Source organism: Syngnathus acus, chromosome 6, assembly GCF_901709675.1.
Source record: "Syngnathus acus chromosome 6, fSynAcu1.2, whole genome shotgun sequence".
Lineage (NCBI taxonomy): Eukaryota > Metazoa > Chordata > Actinopteri > Syngnathiformes > Syngnathidae > Syngnathus > Syngnathus acus.
The window spans coordinates 5,505,229-5,527,424 of record NC_051092.1 but is presented as its reverse complement, the minus strand read 5'-3'; the positions used below and the strand labels follow the sequence as shown (position 1 = coordinate 5,527,424).

Here is a 22,196-nt window from a genome sequence, read left to right as displayed (position 1 = left end):
CCAGTGAAGAAAAGAAAACGAGGGGTGACAGGATTCTGACTTTTTTTCTCAGAATTCTGACTATTCCCACCTTCTGACTTTAAAGTCAGAATTCTGAGAATAAAGTCAGAATTCTGACTTTAAAGTCATTATTATACCACCACCTGACTTTAAAGTCAGAATTCTGTGAAAAAAGTCAGAATCCTGTCACCCCTCGTTTTTTTTTCTTCACTGGCCCTAAGCCTCTTCCGTACATTTGAACAGGTGTGTGTAGACTTTTCATAGCCACTGTAAGTTATAATGATCCAGCTGAGAAATGGGCTGCACTAAGCTTCTTGAGAGTGTGTGTCTGGACCACAGTAACCACCTCCAGATGTTTGAGCACTATCAATGACGGCTCATTTACAACCTTCCAGACTGAATCACTTACTCTTTGCTCCCTATGCAATGTCCAGGTTAATGCTTAATCCAAACACAGACTTGAGATAGTTGGGCCAAGCCCTATTTATGGGAGGGTGGTTCCTTGGATGCAGATAAGGTTTTGCAGATCAGAGGTGAACAAGTACACAGATGTGTCAGAATAAGCTCAGCAAAGCAAGCGAACAGAACCTCCGATCAAGCAGCCACCATGTCGAAGACCTCGACGGCCAAGGCCTTCGCCGCTGCTTTTGGGATCCTGACTGCGTCTGCCATTTGCAGCATTGTCACTATGGTCATTTTTTACGAAATCCAGATCGGACCGATGAACGCAACAGAAAGGCCGACCGACCCACCCCCCATTATTATACCACCACCTGTCATGCGGTTGCCGACAAATCTGGTGCCTGACAACTACAAATTATTTCTTCATCTTCAGCTCTACTCCAGAATCATCGAGGAAGTTAATGTCACCACTCCAAACCAGACGATGGTGTTCACCGGTAACTCAACTGTACATTTTCATTGTGTTGAGACAACACAGAGCATTTACCTCCATAGCCGAGACCTGAGGGTTTATGATCCATTAGTGAAGATTAAAACGACAAATAAGAAGATCGAGATAATTGATATGAAGAATCATGTGAATGAAAGTGATTTCTTGGAGATCCAGTTAAAGGAGGAACTGATGGCTGGAAAGAACTACAGCTTATTTCTGGCATTCCAAGGAGAGATATCACAAAATCTTCAAGCTTTATATCTAAGCACATACAATGAAGATGTTCCACATTTTGAAAATAACACAAATAGAGAGAGGTAAGTGTGAAAAAGATTTTGATTGATAAATCTGTTTAAATATAGTTCTTTAAATGTTTTTTCTTTTTAACTGATATAAATGGTCAAGGATAATTAACACGTTGACATAACAGTCTAAATGTGTCCGCTCTACCGTATAACTCAGAGAAAACCAGTCATGGCTGGAAATACAATAAATATGACTGATCTCATAATGACAGTCTGAATCTATTTTGAAGGCAAATTAATTTGTTCTCATTCAGGAGTCAGCCATCTTTTTGAAAGTGAGCGTTAGTTCCTGGCAACTGCCAATTGGCGAATAAAGTTGTATGCGTCCTTCTGAAATTTATTTTTGCTCAAATGACCTTTATTCATATGATTTTTATTTATGTAAATAAACAAATCTTTGATTTCTCAGTTAAGAATCCATTATCTCTTGTCGAGTTACATGGTGGATAGGATGATAAAAGATGGTGCGTGAGTGTGTATTGGATTTGGTCCAGAGGAATTGGCTAAGATGAAATTCCAAATTTCAAAGCTTGACATGGAACACCTGAAGAAGGGGGCCTGAGTAGGGGTTACTTAAAAGTTAGTTCTTCAAAATTAACTATTGTTAAATTGGTAAAGGGGAATTTGTTGGTTGAACCAGTAAACCGCCATTCCCGTTCCAAATGGTGCCAAAGTCAGATTGCCCTAACATAGTAAATTAATAGTTTAAAAAGTCATCAATTAGATGAAGACTTGTTCTGAAGCACAGCAACACACAATTTTGGATTATGTTATATTATTTGCTATAATATATTCTGAAACTGCTTAAATATTTTAATTTGCTAACTAGGGAAGCCCATGCTCATCGTTAGCTAATGAGAATGAGACATGTTAATCGCAGTTAGAGTAAGCTGCTATATACTTTATTTTATTCTGCTTTGCAATATTGTATAGTTAGTAGCAGCTTGAGCAGCATCATAGCACTGATGTTTCATTTACACATGAAGAGTTATGATATATAATATACTGTATGTTGTGACGGAGCAAAATATTATGACTTGACTTAGAACATACTCAAAACAAGAAACGACTGCTTGAAATTTGGTAGTGACTACAAGAGTTGCTTGACTTATGTCCACACTAGCTTGGGACTTGCTTCAACATTGAAGGTTCCGATTTGAGACTTGCTTGTGACTAGTACACATGTGACTTGTTGGTGAATATTAACCTTTTTTATTGCATAGATTTCTTGCCAGTACACTCCTGCAGCCAACAGCCGCCAGAAAATTGTTTCCTTGTTTTGATGAGCCGCAAATGAAGGCTGTGTTTGATGTGACAATCAAACATAGAAAAGAAATGACGGCACTTGGGAATGAAGCTGCGAAAGGTGAATAAATACGATTTACAATCAGGTAAATGTAAACAAAGCATACTATCTACTTTTACACAATATACTTTGCACCCTCCCACCCTTTTAGGCTCAGAACTTGCAGAAGACTGGGAAGTCACACAATTTTATCCGACACCGAAAATGTCCACCAACTTGTTGGCATTCACAGTTTCAGAGTTCACACCCATCAAATCAGTGCTCGAACGCGTGACAATCCAGGTAAGTTTGCTTTGACTTTGACACATTGAGTTGTTTTGCTGTGTTGACTGGCAGTATGTTTTATTTCCCTTTACTCAACCATTAGTTTAGCGATTCATGTGGTCCAAATTTTTACTACCTTTCTGTTATGGAAATAAAAACACAGGTGCTATTTTGCCACAACACTCAATGTGCAGCTACAGAAAATCAGTTAATTATAAATCAAAATTACTCTGTTGGACCACAAAAATAAAACCGTCTGCTTTTAATTGTTTAATTCTCAACAAATTAAGATAATTTGTTATTGATGAATTTGCTGTCTTTAATGGAAGAGCATCAACAATTTTGTGCATGTGTAAATGTTTCAGTTGAGGATCAAAACGAAACAAGACCTCATGTGCCCTTTATGATTTTTTTTTCATGCAGATATATGCCCGGCCAGAGGCTACTGATGCTGGGCACACTCGATATGCAGCAGATGTTACCGGAAAGATTCTCAAGTTCTATGAAAACCACTTTGGAATCAATTACATTCTGAAAAAGCTTGGTAAGAATTTATGCGACGGATCAAATTCAGTGTGTGTCTACGGTTAATTGTAGGCACATATACATCATGATATTACGTAATTAAATGTTTTTATGAAATAGGAGTTATTTTATTTTGGTGGCTATTTTTCTCATTTTGAAGTCAGACTAGAAGTTCAGTCCCCACTTCCACTGTACGTACTTAGACATCCATCCCTAGACTTGAGGTGCGTTCATTGGCCAATCACTAAGCAGGACATTTCAAAATGACATAGAAAATACTCTTTTAATGCACCAAACAGCAATGACTAATACTTGAGCACATTGCAGTGTTTGTCGAAACATGTTATCATTTATTTGATGCACCAAAATCATAACAGCCCTATGTAAACTCAACTGCTCTGAGGTACTAGCTGTGTTTAGTCTGCTTGGGGCGGCTCCTCATTTTGTGACATCACAGTGAGTACCTGGTCGTTGTATGGGCTCGGGTGGGGCTGGTGATTAAAGAGGCGGAATGAGCAGGAATGCCCCAAGGGGAGTAAATGGAGGAAAAAAAAAAAAAAAGCACCAGTTGGGGGATGTTTTGAGCAAGGAATTAGCATTTTAACATGACTAAAAGGTCAAAAAGTTCATCTAGCATGATATAGCTTCTTTAATGAGGTATGAAACAGCAAAATATCTACATGTAACACTTTTTAAGAATCTCTGCAAGTGTTTACATTTCCAAATGGTTACTTACAACAGTTCTGTGTCAGAAACGGACGGAGCAGGGCGACCAAATGCAGCTTGGACCAGGGTTTATTGGAGGAACTCAAAAATAGACTCAGCAAACTGACATGACTTAACAAAATAACCAGAGGACTAACCGACAGGGACGCGACACAAAGGACGTGAAGACATCAAGACAACAACACACACACAATGACCCGAAGGGTCATGAGGGGCAGACAGGACTTATATACACGACAGGTAACAAGAGGCAGGTGAGAATATTCACACTTAATCATGGGCACACAGGAGGGGAGGGGCGAGCACACAGACAGTAACCATGACAACAAACACATAGTGGAACGGCTGGAGACGAGACGTGACATTCTGGGAAATCACAATGTCTGATCATTGGTAAACCTTTTAGAACAGGCTTGCCGGTTTACTCATGTAGTCCTTGCGGACGAACTGAGGTTTTGTAGCTAATTTGTCCAGTTGTGTAGAATGCCAAACATCACCATTGTTTTCCCCCAATGAATGTGCCTTGACAAGATTTGTGGAAACAAAACACTTTGCATATATTTATTATGTCTAATCATTCCCCCAGATCAAATTGCACTGCCAGATTTATCTGCTGCAGCGGTGGAAAACTGGGGACTGATAACATATCAAGAAGGAGCCTTGCTGTATGAAGAAGGCGTGTCATCCCAGCTGCACAAAGAAAAAATCGCTCATCTCATTGCACGTGAACTGGCACACCAGGTTAGTTAAAAAAAATGAATGAATGAAATATTTTAGCTTCCCTTCCCTACCACGTTAATCAAAATTTACATTTATGAAGCCTCAGAACACAATGAATCAAACTCTTCAGTATTTTACAAATCGATACAATGTATGCTTTTGCTCTCATCAGTCTCCCCTGAATGAAAATGTAAAGAGTCATTTTACCGTGGTCACATGCCACGCCACAAGTAAATAAGAAATGCCTCATTCACTTTTTTTGTGTCCCATTTTGACATATGTGTTCAATGCTTCTAAATTGCACCTCTTTTGCTTGCAGTGGTTTGGAAATCTTGTGACAATGAAATGGTGGAGTGAAGTTTGGCTAAATGAAGGCTTTGCCACCTACATGTCAATCTTGGCATTGGGCAACGTTGAACCTACATTTCAAGTTGTAAGTTCGGATTTCTATACAATGTGCAGTACAAGATTTATTTGAGAATGGGTAGGTGAAAGAAGAAAGATGAACTCGGGCGCGTCTGCATGTTGCCATTTTTATTGTCTGTTTTGATCACTTTTAACACCGTATCGCATTTCTGATTTACGAAACGTGCCATCGGTATAATATTTGGTTTGAGAAGTTGATCCCTTCTTATTAGTCTTTCATTGAGTCAGTATTATTTGATGTGTTGTCTATCTCCACCAGAAAGAAATGTACTTCATGAGTGAACTTCATGCAGCACTTGAGCAGGATGCATTGGCTTCTTCACATCCTCTTAGTGTCCCACCTAGCAACGTCCAGTCCACTTCACAAATCATTCAGATGTTTGATGATATATCCTCCTACAAGGTATGCTCAAATGAGTAGAAAACAAATACAGATGTCATCTACAAACTGTACTTTTGATATTATCATTAATTTATTCATACTGTAGGGAGCAATTGTGCTGAGAATGCTGGCAGACGCCGTGGAGCATAGAGTTTTCGACAAGGGGATTAAAGTAAGTGTTGACGTACCCTCGTTTGATTCAGGAGTAGTTGTATCCTAATTGTTGTATGTCTGTGGCATGACCCTTTGGCTGCCAAAAATACATTTCTATTCTCTCAGACTTGAAAGAAAAGAAAATGACCTGCTGGGACTCAAACCCTTTTTTTTTTTATGTGTAGCAGTAGTTGACTAATCAGTTCTGATTTCTAAACAAATTTGAAAAATTGGTCACTTGATGAGCACACTTCGCTAAGACATCATCCTTCTTTCCACACCTTCATCCTCAACGGCCATTCAAAACCATCAATAAAATGTTATTTCTGTAAATAATGTCTGAGAGGAAAGCAAAACAAACCTCATGGTAGATCATGACAAAAAACACTTCTGCTCTTGCTGGCATAATTGTAATGTAATGTTTTTCTCTCCCTTTCATCGTTCCAGATGTACCTCAGTAGCTATAAATATGGAAATACTGACCAAGATGACCTTTGGAAATGTATACAAAAGGCAAGTTAACAAAATCACCCCCCAAAAAAAAAGTTTTTAAACCCTCACGTTACAAAACCTACCCTAAGGAAAAGCATCTTTTAGAATGTCATTTTCCATGCGTTCAGGCTGTTGTTGAGGACGGGGGTCACATTAAAGTTGCCAAGACGATGGGCACATGGACCAATCAAAGTGGATATCCTGTTATTACCATCAACACTACAAATGGCGAAATCAACCAGAAGCACTTCCTCTTCAACAGTGCTTTGGACTCCAGGTATGTCATGTTTTACATTTCCTAGCAAAACAGATAATTACTTCACAAGTAACTCAAATAGCGGAAGATAAATCACATCGGACAAATCACCAACATTGAGCATCTGAATTTTCTAAAGCTAAGTGCACATACCAAGAAGTACAAAAAAATAATTACCAAAAATGTCACAAAACAACATTTACTCAGAGAATTAAAGAGACGTCTGTGGTTAGCAACAGTAGAAGAAAGGCATGAGTACTACTAAACATGAACAGAGGAAAATTTACTCAAAGCTTGCTTGAGATTCTCACCTTAGCCACATTTGACTTTCTCTTCCGTCTCTGACATTTCTCATGTGCTTCTAAATTTCCGAAATACTGTAAGAAGGACTCAAACTTGAATCATTGCATTTAATGGCACCTTTATTTTTATTTATTTTCTGATCAAAGTTGAAATGTGAGATAGTATTTGATACAAATCATGATGTTAAGCCTCCCTGCCTCTTTATTATTTCATTTCTTGTGCGAGTGAGTGCATCTGACATGAAATGTTATGGTTAATTTGACTACTCACAATATACTTTGTTCGAACCAATTTAAGCCATGCTCACTTTACATTGATAGAGTTTGCGATTACTGCAAGAGTGATCTCCAAATGATCCACATGATTCATTTTGTAACATGTTAGCAGTGTGGACCAACCCTGAGTCATTTGATCTGCAAATGATGTCAGGACTGCCTCCAGTTTAGTTGGCTCATTTTACTAACCAGGAAAGACTTCTCATTACTATCTGTTCTTTTGACTGTTCAGTCAATTGTGGCATATCCCAATCCGAGTGATGTCAAATACATCAGGAAGTAGTTTCATCTGGCTGAACAGCAGAAATGCAGGTAAGAGAACAGCAAATATATTTTTTTTCTTCCCCCCCCACCCACCACAAATCAAACTCAACGATCAGAATGGAACAATTACAAATTTGGACTTGAGTGTACCTTATTTATCAGTGTGTTGTAGAACTTGAAGAATCTTCTCTTCTCCCCTCCCAGTTAAAGACCCATTCCTTTCTAAGCACGGAGAGTGGATCCTTGTAAATGTCAACTGTACTGGATATTACCGGGTCAATTACAACCCAGAGAATTGGGAAAAACTCCTCAATCAGCTGGAATCAAACCCAAATGTGAGTACGAAGCCAACGTGGCAAATCATAATAGTAATCATTGTAGCCTGTCTGTTATATTTAGATTTGAAAATTATAAGTGAGGATGAGTACGTAATAGTACCATTAGTACGTATTTAGCTTCAGATATTTGTTAAACAGAAAATGATGACTGTCAGTTGGAATACTCTTGAGCAAGGCACCAGACCAACGTAGGTATAGCTTATGTAGCCCCTAATGCAGGGTTGCAGGTTCAATAGCTGTTCCTCGTGGCTCCCTTTGAATTGTTCAATTGTTCCAAAAATCTTTTAACACAGCGATCATGTTTTATGTTCATTCCGTTAATTTGCCCCCTACTCAAATCTGAATTGAACCTGTCATGTTGTCAAACTGTACATCATACACAGTTGTTTTCAACATCATCTTGTTTTTTTGCTTTTTAGCGCATTCCAGTGATGAACAGAGGGCAGCTCATTGATGATGCATTTCATTTGGCAAGGTATTATTGCTGTTTTTTTTTAAAAAATCGGACTATTGACGTATTTGGTCAACATTGTTCCTTCACTTTGCTAAAACTTCTCTTTTAGGGCCAAAATTGTCAATGTGACTCTGGCTCTGAAAACAACGTGGTTCCTTCGCAATGAGAAAGCTTCCATACCCTGGGAGTCCGCAGTTCGCAATCTTGAGTACTTTGTCCTCATGTTTGACCGCTCCGAGGTGTATGGACCCATGCAGGCATGTTTCATTATGTTCTATTATGAGCAGTTCAATTACTTACATTCATAACATCACTATTTGCCACATTTCTGAGGGTCTGTTGTCTTTAGAACTGATATGTTTACCAGTGACATCAAAATGTTGGTTGGCTATAAAATCAAACGACCGGTAAAATTGTGCTTGAGTAACATTCCAAGGTTGGAAACATGCACTCTGTTTCAGGCCTATCTTCGGGCGCAAGTTAAAAACTTGTACGGTTACTACAGAAACTTCACAGACAACTCTGAAATTCCAACGAGCCACTCCTTACAGTAAGGAAATGTTTCCCATGTTCTGTTTGTATTTTGATCAGTTTAATGTTCTGTATGTAGTTTAGCAAGCATATTAGTATTCATCATATACATATTAAATGTCATTTTCATTTCTTATTTAAAAAAACAATAACAATAATGAGAATTATTGGTAATTGATGCATTAGATAATTTTTCTGTCATAGCCCATGGTATTGTTCTTTAGCCTATCCCAGACGATTTTGGGTGAAAGGTGGGGTACAGACTGGTTGGTTGTCAATGTACACTGTACACAATAATTAACTGAAAATAACAAAAATCATAGAAATAAATGCAATGCACAGCCCTAGTCCGCACTTCAAACAAAGCAAAATCAAACGCCCCCAATATCTTGGCAACCACGCCGAGCAGTCACTTATTATTATTACTTATTAATCAGTTTCATAATTTGTCCTCTTTAATATTTAGTTGTAAGGCACCACAATATGACGAGTTGTTAGCATGTCTGCCTAGTTAGCATCTTCTTTTTCCACTGACACCCACAGTCCCAAAACGTGATCCTAAATTGTCCATAGGTGTCAATGTGATTATGAATGGTAACCAGCTGTACTGGTGAAGCCCACTTCTTGCGTCAACTGGGATAGGCTCCAGTTAATCGGTGATCTTAATGAGGATGAATGGTATTGGAAAAGGATGGAGGCTTTTGTTGCAAATTCTTTGTCTGTTGGCCTGCTGAGTGAGAGGCCAGGTCCTGAGGTCCGCCACAAAAATCGTTTAAAAGATCCCTCTCTTCTGAAAGTTTTAACCTTGCCATCATTTTGTTAAAGGTTCATTACCCATAAAAGTCGGTAAGTAGGTAGGGAGGGAGGTTGTGGAGGTGCCTGGGTTGGTAGGAAGACATGCTGTCCTTCTGATGGTTTGACAAATCAAGTTAATAGGACAACAATGGGTAAAAAAACACCCGTTATGCTGTTGATATTTGCCAAGAGAATGTTAACTGATCACTTTCTCAAAGAAATAATGCTGGGTTTCATTTCAAGGCACAACCAGATCACAGCCATTGACATGGCTTGTTCCAATGGACTCCAAGAATGCATTGAAATGGCCACGTTGATGTTTGACAAGTGGATGAATAGCAATGATACCAACACCAACAGGTATGACCACACCTGGCTAATAAATAATCAAATGTGGTGGTGATCTTAATTGTGTAGATTGTTAGTGTGATTTTAGTCTCTAGCCATGGTTTAACAAAGAAAAGTATCATTTTTAGGCCGGTGACTAATTGTCAAAAAGATCTTTTGTTTTTGACCTATCGGAGGCAGAGCAAAACCTAACAATGTTTTTTCCCATCTGTAAAATCGGTCATATACAAAATGGTTTAAAATGCTAAGAATAATTGACTGCAAACTTTGTTAAATTTAGAAATAATTTTATACATCTCAAACCTACAAAAAAAAACCATAAATACATATTGGTCATATGAATGTGCAGGCTGACCAAATGCAGTGTCCTAGAACCAAAGCTGCATACGTGCGTCATTTTATTGAAAGGATGATCAAATCCAAAGTTCAAAAATACTGTCAACTTGTCTTCTGTGTGTGCTATTGCCAAGCCATAAACCTCAGTTAGTCACATGATTATATTTTTAATCTTTGTTTCCATGGTAACTGTATAATATCATGTGTCAGATGAAAGTCTAATTTATTAACTGTATTTCACCAAAAACCACTTGCTGAGGTTGATCTTACACTAAACTGGTCAAGAACCATATTCTGAAAGGCGCTAGTAATTATTATTTTGTGTAATATACATCCCAGACCTTTAGGAACATAAGGATTAAGTTGGTAACAACAGACATCTAAACTTTGAATTGTATGAGAACTCCGTTTAGAATGACTGAAACAACTTGTGTCATAATGCAAATAAGTTCCTTTCCCAGATTTATCTTATTGTCATATTTTGTCATTTTTGACCCCATAGGTTGATATTTGTTGAAGTTGAAGTAAACTCACAAGAAAACTACTTTTGTCTGCAATTCTCAAGATGAAATCAAATCAGTGTGACCTCTGATTAGCATTTGACTTCAGATTTATGACACCTAGTTTCCTGAATTGTTTTTGTGTTCCAAACTGGATCAACTTTAGGGCAGTTGAATTCCAAGATTCCAATTTCTTGGATTTACCGAAAGTCCATAGAAATATATCAGAAAACAAGGCATCCCAAAAATTGCAATAATGTTTCATGTGTGTTTGTGTGACTCAGCATTCACCCCAACTTGCGGTCAGTCATCTACTGCCAAGCTCTGGCCGCTGGGGGGGAAAAAGAGTGGGAGTTTGCTTGGAACAAGTTCCTGACCATGAGTAAAACGTCAGAGAAAGACCAGCTTCGTAAAGCGCTGTCGTGCACCAAGAAGATCTGGCTTCTAAACAGGTGAAGCTAACAGTGGCGTTCAAACTCGATGATGTTTCACGTTAAATACGATAAAAGCTTTAATAACATCTTATTTTATTACAGCCGCACCTTCAGATAAGTTAAATTCCACATTAAAGAGAGCCTTGGTTATCTTGCAGATACCTGGACTACACTTTGGACCCTGAGAAGATACGACTGATGGATGTTACGTCTACTATTAATTACATTGCCTCAAATGTGGCGGGACATGGATTGGCCTGGAATTTCATTCGAGCAAAATGGGACTACGTTAGTCAGGGGTTGGTACTCTTCAATAATCTGTGTTGTCATGATGTGTCACAACATAAAATGGAAGCTTGTCGCCCATTTACATCGGCCACTGAAGTGAGCAGTTCCTCGAACTAACAGCTGCCATAAAGCTTACAATCCACAGCGGCTTGTTTAAATGAGTTGTCATCTCGCGCAAAGGTCATGAATTGTAATCAGTCCTTATCTTGACTTCTTTCTCATGAAGCCCACAAGGAACATTTCGTTTCAAACGCTGTGATAGTAATGACATTATCCAGCTCTCCAATTTTCAGTCCAAATATTTTCAGCATTGCAATTACATTTTGTTATTGTATGTCACCAGTGATGGAGCCAAGCTGATCGAGGGAGTGGCCAGGAGGTTCTCGACAGAGTTCGAACTGGAGGAGGTAATTTACTATGACGCCTAAACAAACATCTCATAACCCACAACTCATCAGATGAGTCTCTCGACCGGCTGTCATTACGATTGGGTTTTATTGATGCGCGCTTGAGCTATGACGTAAAATGCAATTTTCTTTTTCATCAACAAAGCTGGTTGGTGTGACAAAGTATTGAACCAACATGCTCATTTCTTTTGTCTCACCAACAAGGCACAATAAGAGCTTAAGGGTTGCCCTGGGTTTCTTTTTTAATTGTTCCTGGTTCCTACTTACCCATTGCTTGGTTTGAGCCTCAGGACAAATTTTAGCTGATGACCTGAAAGATATCGCATTTTTACATTTAAACAAAAAAAATGTCCATCCCTCTGAACCTCTGCAGTTGGAGGCTTTTGCCACAAAGAATGAGATCTCGACTGTTTCTGGAGCTGTGGAGCTGGCAATTGAGCAGGTCAAAGTCAACATCCAGTGGGTCAGCGAGAACAAGGCTATCGTACGGGAATGGTTTCTAAGCAAAACCGATTACGACATTTAGCATTTGTTCGGAACATTAGATGGTGGGGGGACGCATCTTTCAAAGACCTTCCTCTGCTACTAAATTCAGAATGTAAAAACTCTGAAGTCCAACAAAATGGATCAATGATCTGACTGATGCACTTTTCTAAAACCCAATTCCAGAGATGATTACAGAAATTACAATGAAAAAGTACTCCTTTCTGCTAAACACAGCAATCAATCTATTTTATTTATCTAAAATACATTATTCAAATGCAAGTGGAAGAAATGAATACTGCTAATGTCCAAGTCCATCAGAGCCAAAGAACACTCTAACTAGGTTATAGAATACAGATAACTTGTTTGTTGTAATAATGTGACCAAATAATTTGTGTACAAGCCGGAAATTGAGTCCTTCTGTTCAATGGAGTGCCATCAGAACTTATTGAGATATTGTGGTCAGTGGTATCTCCTACTGTACAAGTTCAAGCGACTTATTCATCAATTCCATATATCATGTGTTGACCAAAATTGAGTTGAGAAGTACAAAGGAATGCAAAGAATGATGACAGTATGTGCTATTTGTTTATTGTTTACATTATTACAGTGTTTTAGTAAAAAAAAAAGCGACAGATATTTTGTACATTTAAAGGCAAGAATTGGATACATTTGTGTTTAGTGTTTACGTATGTTTGTAGTTGACAAGAAAAGTGGGGACTACTCACCGACAAGTGATGTATACTAAATAAAGAGTTGAAGAAAAATAAAATGACAGTAAATGAAAAGGAATGAGTATCGCATGTCAATTTATTTTACATTCTGCCCCTTTACGACAATGAATCACGAACTAAGCTGACAAAGTCAAATTCAAGTTAGTGTTCTGAAAATGAGTTAGTTCATACGTACATACCAAACACATCATTTGCAATCACGCTGTTTGTTTTTCCCATTTTCGCTTTGCAGCTGTTGTCAAATGTGCTGTATTTACTATAAAGTTGTATTTTATTGTATTTGTAAGGGATTTAAAGAGTGTAGTTTCACATATGTAATTGAGGAGACAAAGCTGACGTGAGAATATTTTGCTCTTAATATTTACCCTTACTGCTAATCACTATTGCATTATAACTTTCTGTTATACAGTAAATCAGGCACATGTGGTCAATGGAGGTAAAAATACGAATAACCAATGATAGACAAATAACATTCTTTTCTATTTCAGTTATCGGTCATGTGACGAGCAAGGCCGGAACTTAAACATCTGCCTTAAACATAAGGAAAATAAACATATAAACTACTTTCATTAACGGATTGCGCACACTGATGGCAACGGGTAGATAAATTGATGGGCACTAGTTTATTTAAGACTTTTGTGCCATTGATGCCGCCAACAGTTTTGGCCGTGGAAAATTTGAAGTCTGAAGTCATGTATGTATTTGGAAGTGTTAATAGAAGAGGAAAACGATGCACAATTCGATGGTGGAATTTAACCAACGCAACGTGACCAAATATGCACAAAAGAAGCAGAGCAAGTCAAATAACAGAGCTTGTGTAGGTGACCAAATCAAAACCAGATCTTGTCGGTTTTACTCAGAGAGAAAAAATCTGTCTCACTTTGTAAGTGCAAAGGAACGATTCAAGCCAAGGCCACGTGTGCAACAAGTTTGGTTTCTGGTGGGGGAACCGAAGCAATCTGATCCAAGCAGAAATTCAATCTGGAGATGGGCCAAGAGCTCGAGGCTACAATCTTCTCTTTAGTCATCCTAAGGATCAAAATGGTGAGCTTTTTAAAACCTTTAGTAGCATTTGCATTATATCCGATCTTTACTGTTCCATAACGATTTTGCTCTTTCCACTGTTCTTGCAGTAAACAATGTACGTATGTCTGAATTAGGTTTAGTTTGAAATCGTGCCCTCACCCATTCATCTTCCTGCGATCCCTCTCCTTCACCTCCAGGCTTCTGGGCGTAATCTGCTACACCCTTGTTGGCCATAATCTTGTCAGTCCACGATGCTCCGGTCTTCTCATCTCCGGCAAAGTTACATTTGGACACTGTGCCACCCTCTACTTTAGCTAAGGAGACTAAAAATAGCAAGAAAAGGTGTGAAGTGAAGAAAAGAGAATTGGTCTTAAAAGAGTGTGAATAAAATACCCATCTGGCCAAACATAAATTGGTAGGTTGAAAAGGATTTTTAAATCATTGTATTTTGTTTTTATTTACATTTGACACAATTTCCCAACTTCAACCGAACCCCGGTGAAATATGACAAAATATAACTTTGTTTTGGCACCAGTATAACATGCATGTTACATAATTGGGGCTATTTTCCTCATCAATAACTTGAATATTATAGGTACTCACATATAAAGGGGCTGTTTCCTCTCGTCTTCAGTCGAATGTCTGTTTCAGTCTCCAGCTCTGTTTTGTCCATCTCACATTCAGGGTACCAGAAGGCCCATGTGCCGTCAGGTCTGTACTTGTCAGTTATTTTCACCAGCTCGGCTTTACGTATCAGTGCTGACAGCTGCTCCTCTGACAGTATGTCTGACTCCCCTTTAGCTTCCACTTCTACATATAAATAAACGGAGACACAGGCACACATATGGACACATGGGTGAAAGTCTTTTTTTTTTTTAACTAGTTCGAGTCTCAGGAGTTTACTCCATTTCCATGCTTGTTACTATCCATCCATCCATCTGATTTCTGAGCCGCTTTATGTTCATGAGGGTCGTGGGCGTGCAGGAGCCTATCCCAGCAGACTTCGAGCAATAAGCGGGGGACACCCTGAAGTGGTTTCCAGCCAATCACAGTAGCCCGATTTTTTGTTATTGTTCTAAAAAATAGATCCATTTACCAGTGAGCTGTGTCTAATCTTTTTTTGATGATATTCCTTTTAAATCACACCTGCACGGGTGTAATAATAATAATAATAATATTAATATTCAAAAACAGTGCAGGTCAAAGGTCAGCATTATATACTTAGCCTTCATAGAGATAAGCAAGTGAGAGAAACAACGACGAGGGGATGATTTACCTCCAAATAATTCTGGGCAACTTTGTTACGTCAGTGCTTATTAAACTGGGAGTGCGTCACAATAATCAGTACCAAAGAAGTTTCAAAAAAGTTGGTTACTGCTGAGTTACATCATTTTACGACCTCACATTTACTAAAGATGAAGCCCTGACGTCAATTTTTCCAACCACCGTGTCAGTGGGATCCCCACACGTTCCCAGACCAGCAGACATTTTTAAATGCAGAGTATAATTTTAAGGATAAGGTCTTAAAATGTTTCTTTGTTGTTTTTGGTGTTGTTGTGCCATTTATATAATTGTCAATATTTACCTTTAATAATAGTGCTAATAAACTACTTCTATTGTTAATAAATAATAACAACAATAAGAGTGATCAGACTAAAACGAGTCTGATTCTATGGTGTTTTGAGAGTTGCTGCAACCCAATTCTGCCTCATGGGAAGCCCCGCCCTAAGTTTTCCAAGTTGGCAGATTGATCAAATATTCCATTTGAGGAAATGGTGAATGATGAACGTGACAAAATGAATGAAAATGGAAATATTGATCATGTTAGTATCTGTTGGTCTTTACTTACTGTAGGAGGACATGAGGAAGCCTGTGTTGACCTTTCTGGTGTCACTGAAGTTTGGTTCAATCTCCTTCCCACTTGAGTCATACTTCCTTCGATGGACGCATTTAGGTTTGATATACAGTATGTGGTAACGAACCTGCCAAAAGAAAAAATATATACAGTACGTAGTAACGTGCCTGCCGAATGGAAAAAAAAATATTTCTGTTGAACTGTACAGATTGATTCAACTTCTATGACTTTTGCAATAAGTTTGATTGGAGGAGAAAACACAAAACACGCATGGTAAATAGTTCAGTTTTTAAAAATTTCTTGAGATAAATTTCTTAATGACAATTTGACAATGGGGTTGCTAATCTCCCAAAATAGATTTCTATATTAGCCTTGCATACACATGCATTGTCATCAGTAAGTATCCAACCAATACCTTCTGATTGTTGACATCAGTCAGCACATGTCTTGAAACATCAACAAGGATTCCTTCAAGAATCACTCCAGGACCACTGTAAAACAAAACAGTAGCTATACATATAATCACGATATAAACAGTATTCGAATAATTTGTGGCATTTAATCTAACAATCTCCCTGAAGGCGCTGTCTCTGGGGGTACTTCCAAGCATTCTTGTTCAGCTGTCACTCATGATTCCCCACCCCGCTCAACTAGTACCACGCCCCCACGCCAGATTCGGGTCAAAAGTGTTCAACTCGAAAAAAAGAGTTGAACCTGACAAAAAAGGGATGTGAATCTGAAATGAAAAACATGCAACTGAAAAAAAACCCCTCCTGAAATCTTGAAAAATAAATGGAGGTGAAACCTGAAAATAAATCCATCCATCCATACCGCTTATCCCCACGAGGGTCGCGGGCGTGCTGGAGACTATCCCAGCAGTTATCGGGCAGTAGGCGGGGACACCCTGAACTAGTTGCCAGCCAATCGCAGGGCACACAGAGACAAACCCTACCAAGCATGTTTTTGGGATGTGGGAGGAAACCGGAGTGCCCGGAGAAAACCCACGCGGGCCCGGGGAGAACATGCAAACTCCACACAGGGAGGGCCGGAGGTGGAATCGAGCCCGCACCCTCCTAACTGTGAGGCGGTCGTGCTAACCAGTGCTACACCGAGCCGCCCCTGAAAATAAATAGTTTATTAAAAAAAATTAACAAAATAGTTTATTCCAAAAATGTACCAAAGCGAAGCAAAATTATTTTCAATTTAAAAAAACAGTTCAAGTATTTTTATTGTGAATAGATTTTTCTTTTTTACAAGTTTCAAGCGTAACACATTTATTTTCAGTTTCAAGTTTTGATTTTTCAAGTACAAAACATTTGACCCCAATCAACCTCCATACTTTTGTATTTGTCATCTTCCATCTTTAGACGCTTTTGTTTTCCTTTAACGAAGTTCTCACTCGCGTTGTGCGACTTTTGAGATAGTCCGGCACGCACTATTTGCTTTTACATTGATTTCTACAGAAAACGTTGTTTCTACTTTCAAAGTTTCAACTTACAAACTCGATCACGGAACCATTTCATAAAATTGCAATCAGCAGAAACTGGACCAGCACCAATATGTCTTGACACCTGGTGTTCCAGCGTAGCAGGCGTGTTTGCACTATAATTTTATTATTATTTTTATTAGATTATGACAATTTCACGAAAAGCAATTGAATTCCGTATTAACGTAATCGGGCAACCGGCCGCTCAAGCGCTCGGAGCATCATGTGACCGCTCTCAGCCAATCAGCGTTTGTAGCGACGGGAAGCCGCACGCTCTTAAATCGGCGCTGTACAAGCATGCCCCCTAGTGGATGTTAACACTCAAATTCCATAAGCACACTCCAGAAATGCTTTTCCTGGATTTCCTGTCCGAAGATACACACGAATTAATTATATTCCTTTAACAAGATCGGAACATTTTCTCCCTTGGTTGCGTCGTTACAACGGGAAAAACACTATGTGGATTTGCTAAATTGCATACGTCACCTACCTTTCATGAGAGCCGGGTGACCACACACTGTCATATTTCTCATTGTGCACTGGTTTGTTTTTTAAAGATGCGTTATGATAAATACGGCTCATTTTCCACAGATTATTCAGTACAGTTCAGTATGTAGTCCAAAAATTCCCGTCAGTGTTTTCCTGAAACTGACATTTCCGGTTCCTCCCACATGCATGTGCGCTTGTTTTGAAACATTGTACGTACCGTAGGTCTTGCATGGTGTCCAATTTAGTAACAAAGAAAGTGTTGCTATTTTGTAAATTGAGAGAGTAAGGGGGAACATTAAGGCGAACATCCAAAATGCATACAGAAGGACATGAACCCAGGACCTCTCAAATGTGTACAGGGGAATTCCTCCACTTCCCTAAGACCTCCATGGAATCTAATAGTAGAAACAAACTATTCAAAGTCACAGAATGTGAAAAGACTAGATTGCATGTGGTTAAAATAAATGTTAAAAATTTTTAAGACTACCATATTGTTGTTTTTCCAAAGATTTCAAAACACTTCCTAAAAACAATGTGTGTGTGTGTGGGAGGATGTATCCTCCAAATTTTCTGTAATACTTCACATAGAACAAATATTACACAACTGTATTACTTTACAGTTTGTACTCACGGAAATATTTAAGTTTCTCAGTTCTTGCTCATTTCAGGACCAGTAAACCAATATGGGAATGAACCTTTATACCAACTACTGTTGTGTGCAGCTGTTGATCCAGACTTGCTGCCAAGCCATGAGTTGATGAAACGTTGTGGGGCTCTACTGAAGCTGACACATTTTTGAAAATACTATAGGTAGCCCACTAAAGAATTCCTTGGTAGTGTATTATTTTTAATTTGGGGGACAGACATTAGTTGATACCCAACTATTTTACAAGTGAATCAATGTACATTTTCTCTGCCCCTTTAAGACGATAATAAAAAAATAGTGAATAGTATACAAACAGGATTGATCAATCTCAGGTACTACACTGCTGACGAACCCAGGTTAAGAACCACTGATGTAGGAGGAGTACATTTCACCAGTTTTGATAGCAATCTGGGTGTTCTCTGCTCCTCAGCTCGGTGTGACATGACTCCTGAAGGAAGAATTAACATGGGCTGGCAACCTATCCGGAGCGTGCCGGTAAAACGGATAGATGCAAGAAACCGTAAATCAAACAGTTACGATAGCTAAAACAAAGGAACTTCTACCAACTTGTAGAAGATACAAGATATATGGACCCAGTCTTGGATCAAATGAGGTTTCCTACTCAGCCAACTTGTTCTCCACTGTGCACATAGCGGGATAGTTGGATGTTGAGCCAGATGTTTCGCCGTTGAGTCCATGCACCCGGAGCCTCGACTTCATACAGACGGTCTCTGTGATCTTCATTCAGTTGCAAAAAGTGCCTACACACTTAAAACAGAGGTATTTTGTTACAAAATGCATGAAATGATTGCCTTTTTTCTAAAAAAAATAATAAAAAAATACAACCCATACTTTTTAATGACTGATGCAATACGTGACAACTTATTACAAAATGCAGCAGTTCAAGAATTTCATGAGAAAATGTGGATTTTATTACATCATGGAAGTGAACATATATTACTATACTTTATATGCTGCCCTTAAATGGCAAGTTTTGTGTTTTTCTGGGGGTTACACTAGAAAATGCTCTAACCTGCAACCATGCTGGCTGAAAGTGGCACACTGATTCCCAGCACCTCCTCGCTGGGGAAGGAGGAGCAGAAGTCACTCAGCATCTTAAGGCCCAGTCCTCTCCTCCGCCAGCTCGTCCTCACCAGTATAGTGTCTAGAACAGGCAGCAGGTAGCAGCGACTACTCCAGCTGTCGCAGAGACTGCCTGAAAAAACACACAGACGGGATTGACTCAGCAGTAGTGTGTACAGCATTAAGGCTACATTCAGACTGCAGGAAAATGCGAAACAAGTCCAAATATTTTTTGACCTATATGTAGTCTGAAAGGCTCGATTCTAATTTTTTTTTCAAATCCAACCTGGGTCACTTACATATGTGGTCCTATATCGGGTACTGTTTCGTTCGCAATGCAAGCTCAATCTGAACGGACAGTTTGCATGTACTGTATGTCGAAAATACAGAATCTGCAAGGTTGTTATGAGGAGCAGTATTGACTTAAGTTTTTCGCCAGTACTGATATTTGTGCATAATTTGGTTCATATTTAGTGACTCAAAAATGCAAGAGAAGTATAATAAGTAAAGTCCACCCATGCGCTCAGCACAAAAATAGTGCCCAGATGCAGCAACATCATATGCAAGGTTTTAGTATGATACCCTTGCGCTTGACAGTGTAGAAGCCGACTGCTTGGCCATCTCTCCACAGCAATTTGGCGCTCTCCGAGCGGGGGTGCAGGGAGAAGAGTGCTTCTTGCTGTGACGGCCTCTCCACGACCTGACTTAGCAGGAATATAATGAGCCTCTCCATAAGTGACTGCACCTAAAGAAAACAGGTCGCCCAATGGTAAAACAGTACTTTGTGTTTCTTTGTTGGTCTGAAAGCATTTTTGACTTTTGAAGATCTTTTGAAGATCTTGAACACTACCGTGCTGTCACCGTTACCTGATTCAGCAAGATTGGTGGTGGAGCATGTTTTGAGACATGAATATTTTCTATGGTGGATGTATTGTGGCAGCTGCTTTGATACAAATTCAAACATAATTACTGCAACTCTCTAACTTTAAAATGTGATTTTTTTTTCATGTTCAAGTCATTCATTTTGAGATTTGGAAATTCAGCGTATCATCTGTATGTAAAATATAAAAATATGTTTGGGGGCCTTTATGTAATTCCTCAGTCTTCGTTTTCTCTCTTTCCAACAATTGAATAAAAATTACAACATAAACAGTAAATGTGTCTAGGTTTTCCAGACTGTTCATGACCAGGATCAAGGTTTAAGTTTCAGTTTCCACACAATGAGTCCCTCAATATAACCATATGCATTCAATCCTGTGGTAGAGGCACATATATAAATATATCAAATATGAAAGTGGGATTACTGGCAGCAAGTCAGTTCTTGTTTTGCAGGATGTCCGTAAAACGTCATTCACACGCCACCAACTTCCATGCAAGTATAAGGCCACCACTAGAAGGCAAATGGATAGGAGGGAGCGTCAGAGGGAGTGTGTGTGTGTATGCATGTTTGTAATATGTCTGTGTGAGGATGTGTGATCACACCTTGAGCTGGATCATCGGGTGGATGAAGTGCCAATAACGAACATCTAGCTTGGTCATCTTCAAACAATTGCAACCATTTTATGTTACTTGCTGTTATTTGCAACTAATTGGAAAGACAAAGTATAGGTTCCTTGAAAACATAGAAACAAACGCAGCTATTGTAATATAAAACCAACGTCATTTTGCTTGAGGTAAAATGTCTATCATACAATACAAGACAATATGTGGGGTTTCAAATAGACCTTAGATGTGCTGGATGACTGAAACCATTCATGACCTTCAGGTCTGGATTCAAGCGACAAAAGATATTGTTCAGATGCTGACGTCAGGTCAGTTTCATCTACAGGTGGAAGGTCTACAGGGAACATCTTCCTGCACAGAACATTAACGTTGACGTGGAGTTTACATTGTGGACAATAAAAATAACAAGCATTCAATTAATACAATCAACCAACCTTCAACCCACCTCCCTTCAATGTTCATTTGAGCCACCATAATAATTAATATAAAACACACAGATACAATTTTTAAATTCATAATGACCTTTTCAGTCAAATGAGCGCTTAGCAGGGGTGTCAAACTCATTTTTTTCACGGGCCGCATTGTAGTCATAGTTTCTTTCGGAGGGCCATTATGACTGTCAACCCAAATAAATGTATGAGCACCTCATATTATATACAGTATAAGCTTTAAAACAAACTGACAAATAACTCGTTTTCAAATCAGACGAGTAGAAACTGGTCAAATATAAAAAAAAAAAAAAAGATATTTTTAAAAGTGAAGACAATTTGCAATTCTAGTAATGACATGAATTTGATGCACAATTTGCCTTCGCGGGCCACATAAAATGATGTGGAGGGCCGTATCTGGCCCCCGGGCCTTGAGTTTGACACCTGTGGCTTAAAGTGATACATTCATACGCCAGTCAGTGAACTTTGTCTTGCTAACGTAGAACAGAAAGCAGATTTCATGCGAGACAAATTCTTTGAAACAATCACTCAGCAAAGGCAAGATAACCTACTTTCCGTCAGACTTAGCTGTGACAAAAAACGAAGGACTGTCATGGTAATTTTAACAAATACTGTACTTCCTTGACAGCACTACAGTCAAGCGAGGAAATTATCTTGTGAAAAACCTAAAAGGTCCAGACTTGAACAGGAAAAAAAAACAACCGGAAATGCTTTCAAAG

At 38.8% G+C, this 22,196-nt stretch overlaps 3 protein-coding genes across 7 annotated transcripts; 1 reads left to right on the top strand and 2 right to left on the bottom strand.

The window, feature by feature from the left end:
* The first annotated feature begins 480 nt into the window (after positions 1-480).
* Positions 481-12,994, top strand: anpepa (alanyl (membrane) aminopeptidase a). Its single transcript, XM_037254861.1, has 20 exons — positions 481-1,212; positions 2,424-2,566; positions 2,658-2,788; positions 3,194-3,314; positions 4,608-4,762; positions 5,061-5,174; positions 5,427-5,570; positions 5,656-5,721; positions 6,150-6,215; positions 6,323-6,471; positions 7,261-7,340; positions 7,497-7,627; positions 8,050-8,105; positions 8,194-8,341; positions 8,546-8,634; positions 9,654-9,770; positions 10,879-11,046; positions 11,187-11,327; positions 11,660-11,723; positions 12,097-12,994. The coding sequence occupies exons 1-20, from the start codon at positions 608-610 to the stop codon at positions 12,247-12,249; spliced, it is 2,841 nt and encodes a 946-aa protein (XP_037110756.1). The 5' UTR covers positions 481-607; the 3' UTR covers positions 12,250-12,994.
* Positions 12,776-17,976, bottom strand: arpin (actin related protein 2/3 complex inhibitor). The gene is made up of 6 exons (XM_037254862.1): positions 17,798-17,976; positions 16,237-16,312; positions 15,816-15,948; positions 14,570-14,776; positions 14,126-14,289; positions 12,776-13,969 (listed from the first exon to the last, which is right to left on the bottom strand). The coding sequence occupies exons 1-6, from the start codon at positions 17,887-17,889 to the stop codon at positions 13,961-13,963; spliced, it is 681 nt and encodes a 226-aa protein (XP_037110757.1). The 5' UTR covers positions 17,890-17,976; the 3' UTR covers positions 12,776-13,960.
* Positions 17,977-18,622: 646 nt separating this feature from the next.
* Positions 18,623-22,193, bottom strand: fam169b (family with sequence similarity 169 member B). Of its 5 annotated transcripts, XM_037254942.1 has the most exons (8): positions 22,029-22,172; positions 21,463-21,477; positions 21,250-21,379; positions 21,008-21,110; positions 20,830-20,915; positions 20,108-20,270; positions 19,476-19,658; positions 18,623-19,210 (listed from the first exon to the last, which is right to left on the bottom strand). In XM_037254942.1, the coding sequence occupies exons 3-8, from the start codon at positions 21,373-21,375 to the stop codon at positions 19,065-19,067; spliced, it is 807 nt and encodes a 268-aa protein (XP_037110837.1). In that variant the 5' UTR covers positions 21,376-21,379; positions 21,463-21,477; positions 22,029-22,172; the 3' UTR covers positions 18,623-19,064. The 5 variants fall into 5 exon arrangements, with proteins under 5 accessions (XP_037110837.1, XP_037110836.1, XP_037110835.1 ...); XM_037254941.1 differs by lacking the exon at positions 21,463-21,477 and having other exon boundaries at positions 22,029-22,193; XM_037254940.1 differs by lacking the exon at positions 21,463-21,477 and having other exon boundaries at positions 21,250-21,409; positions 22,029-22,175.
* Between the last annotated feature and the right edge of the window lie 3 nt (positions 22,194-22,196).

Bases quoted from the DNA above. Each gene is read 5' to 3' on its own strand.
- anpepa (XM_037254861.1), top strand. From the start codon at position 608: ATGTCGAAGACCTCGACGGCCAAGGCCTTCGCCGCTGCTTTTGGGATC. The intron at 6,472-7,260 runs GTATGTCATGTT...TTGACTGTTCAG, and splicing joins AACAGTGCTTTGGACTCCAG to TCAATTGTGGCATATCCCAA. The intron at 7,628-8,049 runs GTGAGTACGAAG...TTTGCTTTTTAG, and splicing joins AGCTGGAATCAAACCCAAAT to CGCATTCCAGTGATGAACAG.
- arpin (XM_037254862.1), bottom strand. From the start codon at position 17,889: ATGAGCCGTATTTATCATAACGCATCTTTAAAAAACAAACCAGTGCAC. The intron at 16,313-17,797 runs GTAGGTGACGTA...TTTGTTTTACAG, and splicing joins TCACCCGGCTCTCATGAAAG to TGGTCCTGGAGTGATTCTTG. The intron at 15,949-16,236 runs GTATTGGTTGGA...TTCTTTTGGCAG, and splicing joins CTGATGTCAACAATCAGAAG to GTTCGTTACCACATACTGTA.
- fam169b (XM_037254941.1), bottom strand. From the start codon at position 21,375: ATGTTCCCTGTAGACCTTCCACCTGTAGATGAAACTGACCTGACGTCA. The intron at 20,271-20,829 runs GTAATCCCACTT...TGTTTTCTTTAG, and splicing joins CAAGAACTGACTTGCTGCCA to GTGCAGTCACTTATGGAGAG. The intron at 19,659-20,107 runs GTATCATACTAA...GTGTTTTTTCAG, and splicing joins CTACACTGTCAAGCGCAAGG to GCAGTCTCTGCGACAGCTGG.